Source organism: Ipomoea triloba, chromosome 15, assembly GCF_003576645.1.
Source record: "Ipomoea triloba cultivar NCNSP0323 chromosome 15, ASM357664v1".
Lineage (NCBI taxonomy): Eukaryota > Viridiplantae > Streptophyta > Magnoliopsida > Solanales > Convolvulaceae > Ipomoea > Ipomoea triloba.
In genome coordinates, this window is record NC_044930.1 from 20,359,904 (window position 1) to 20,363,432 (window position 3,529).

General features: G+C 39.3%; 1 protein-coding gene across 1 annotated transcript; it reads right to left on the reverse strand.

The window, feature by feature from the left end:
* Nucleotides 1–379: 379 nt before the first annotated feature.
* LOC116005843 (protein FAR1-RELATED SEQUENCE 5-like) lies at nt 380–3,244 on the reverse strand. Its single transcript, XM_031246081.1, has 5 exons — nt 3,235–3,244; nt 2,338–2,615; nt 1,905–2,104; nt 1,307–1,780; nt 380–1,208 (listed from the first exon to the last, which is right to left on the reverse strand). Exons 1-5 carry the CDS (start codon nt 3,242–3,244, stop codon nt 380–382), a joined length of 1,791 nt encoding a protein of 596 aa, XP_031101941.1.
* Nucleotides 3,245–3,529: the final 285 nt, after the last annotated feature.

Genomic DNA, 3,529 nt, shown 5'->3' on the forward strand with positions numbered 1-3,529 from the left:
AACACACCACTCAAGGTGTAACAATGCAACACTGACCATACTAAAACACACTATTCAATGTGTAAAACACACCACTGACCTTACTAAAACACACCACCTAAGGTGTGAAACACACCATTGACATTTCTAAAACACACCACTCAAGGTGTAAAAATGCACCACTTACCTCACTAAAACACAATACTCAAGCTGTAAACATATTAAAAAACACCACTTACTCACCATACGTCAAGTACGCATATGCGTAACAGGACACACCAGTACTTGTATTAAAATGCATCAATGCACAGATTAAAAGTATTAACATATGTATCAAAACACACCACGCTATGAATGAACACAAATCATATACAGTAATACAATGATCAATTTCAATTATTTAAAGGACATGTCCTACTGTTATGGCCATATTCATCACAAGTGTGACATCTCCTTGATTGCTTTGCACACTTGCTTGTAGCTCTCTCCCACTCTTCAATCGCTTACCACTACCCTTGTTCTTAGCTTTGACAGGGTCGTGCACTTCCACTGTAGAGGCCTTGGACACAGACCCACAAAACAAATTAATCACACTTTGCTTGCTACCAACAGCCACGCTACTGCCATTCTCACTCCCATCTTGAAGAAATAATTTCATTTGATCATTAATAACGCTTCGTATCTGTGACAAACGATCAATATTACCATCAGCCAACCCCACACAAGCATAAATATCAGACCACATAAGATTAGTAAGCAGCCTAACGTTCTCCACTTTCGCAGATTGATCAACAACTATACCATCAATATCAAATATTGGGTGCAAACATGCACCCTTTGTCCACTGATGCACCAAATACCTAGAAGGAATACTCTCAAGACCACGATCTTTAAAAACAAAAAAGATATGCTTACACAACAAACCCATCCTCTCAAACATCTTGCAAGAACACCTTGCACAATTATCATCCAAAACTAAATCGACAGCCCATGCTCGATGGTCACCATCTTTTATCACGTAAGACACGCAACCATCAGAATCACTCAAAGATACCACTTGACAAGAAAAACAAGCTGCACAAATCTCCTCTTGAACATCATAAAACACAGAAATTGTGTAAACACCCATGGCATGCCGCTCCAACGTCAATGGCGTCTTCAACACGGGAAAACAAGCTTCACAATCAGCATTCAGTTTTGCTTGGGCATGCCGCTGTGCACCAATAGCACTATCATAATGCACCAATAATTCAACCAATCTAGAATGTCCATTAGAGAAGCTACCAAAGAAACTGTTTAGAGACTCCGATCTAGATGTGGTCCTAACCAAACCCGCCATAAACTCATCATGAAAGTATGGAGATGCCCAAAATGTACGGGGGACTCAAACAAGTAACGAAACCAACCATTATCACCCAACCCATATTTCTCCATAATCTGATTCCATCGCAGCTCAAAGGCCTCGGGATCAATTGAATTATCCCAAACGATGCAATTCAACTTCCTCCTAAACACCTCGTCTTTAGACAAAACCGGTCCAACCTTCTCTCCCACCTTGCACATTATATGCCACATACAAAATCTATGTTTTGACGCACCAAACACTTGAGCAACGACAACCTTCACAGCTGGATCTTGATCTGTAACAACGCAAATAGAATCATGACCCATAATTTTCTTAAAACTCTCCAAAAGCCACAGGTATGAGTCTATGTCTTCCTTCGTAAGCAGCCCAGCACCAAAGGTGATGCATCTCTTATGATTATCAATGTCAGTAAATGGGACAAAAACCAGATTATACCTACATAAGGAAAAACACAGAAAAAACAGTTAACACAATAACACGTCTCAGAACACACCATATAGCATTGAATAATACACCACTATTCTATACAAAATGCACAAACAAAAAACAGATTACTAACCTGTTAGAACGATATGTAGCATCAAACGAAACAACATCACCAAACAAAGAAAAGTTCTTCCTTGATACTGCGTCCGCCAAGAAAACCCTTGAGAGCTGGTCAGACTCATCAACATCATATTCAAACCCAAATGCTTCGCACAATTCACGCCTTTTAAACAGCGTATCTTGCGAGTAGGGCCAATGTTTGCCCGAACACAACTTGCAACGAAAATTTGATGGCCAACATCAAGATTGCGATTGACTTTTAAAAACTGCTTAGCAATAGATGAGCACATCGAATGGGTATGCCGTTCCTCAAAAAAATGCACAGAATAACAATCTTTCGGTATGAATTTAAAAACCACCTTAGCCTTACACCCAACCCTACTTGTTAACCTCCGCCTCTTCGCATCACTACAATGGCTATGCTTGAACCCCTCACGACTACATACAACATGCTTCAACACAATACCACCATCTCTACCCTTTCGAGTTGTGCTCTGCCTACAGTCAAAACCAACAAAGCCAGCATATTGTTTATAAAAACCAAAAGCACTATCCAAGGAATCAAACTGTTGCCCAACATGAGGCTTCAAACTGTTGGCACAAATTGGACGCCAATACTTAGTCATACCGGGTGATATTTCCATATCACAAGCACTGCCTTCTACACCAATGTCTGTGGAATAACCTTCATCACAAACCCCACTAGCAGAGTTCATATTCATACCTACACCATTGTCAAATAAAATGCACCAGTGTGCAGATCAAATCACATCAGTAACCAAAATAAACAAAAATGCAACTGCTCTCTTAAAACGAACCTAAATTTCTAACAAAACACACCATTCAACTGAACAAATTACAACACAACATTGCCCCCCGTACTCATACTACAACTAATCAAATAAAAATGCACCAACATACCTTTTAAAACACACCATGCAACGTACTAATATGCACTAGTTCTCAGACTACATCACACAACTGACCATTCAATAATATGAACTAAAATATACCACAACAGTTCACTACAAAACACACCATACCCAATACAAAAACACACCACACCGTCACCACACATACCAATATGCACCATTCAATAATATCAACTAAAATAAACCACCACAGTTCACTACTAAAATACACCATACCACATACAAAACACACCACAACGTCACCACAAACAAACAACATAAAGATCATCGTCATCACACATCACCGTCACCGGAAAACCGCCATTACAACAAAAACATCAATTATTCAAAAAAACAATCAACATATAATAACAAATTCAAACTATCTAAATCAAGATTTTTTAAAATTAACACTGGAACACAAAAATATACCAGTCTCCATAGTTCCACGCCGCGACTAGCTCCAATTCTCCAGCGCGATCTTCTCCCAACTGTGATTTCCTCGCAATTACGATCAGTAATCTCGTCGCGATCTTCTCGTCGGTGAGAATTACCAAAACAATAGAATTATGGATTATATACATGCACATAACACAACCTAAAATTACCATAAAGTCCTTACTTACCTTAACGCTAATAAAACTTCCTAATCCTAATATATCACAAACACCGTCGGATCAGCACAATCGAATGGCGCACGCTTGACCACACGACCGCACCTACTAAC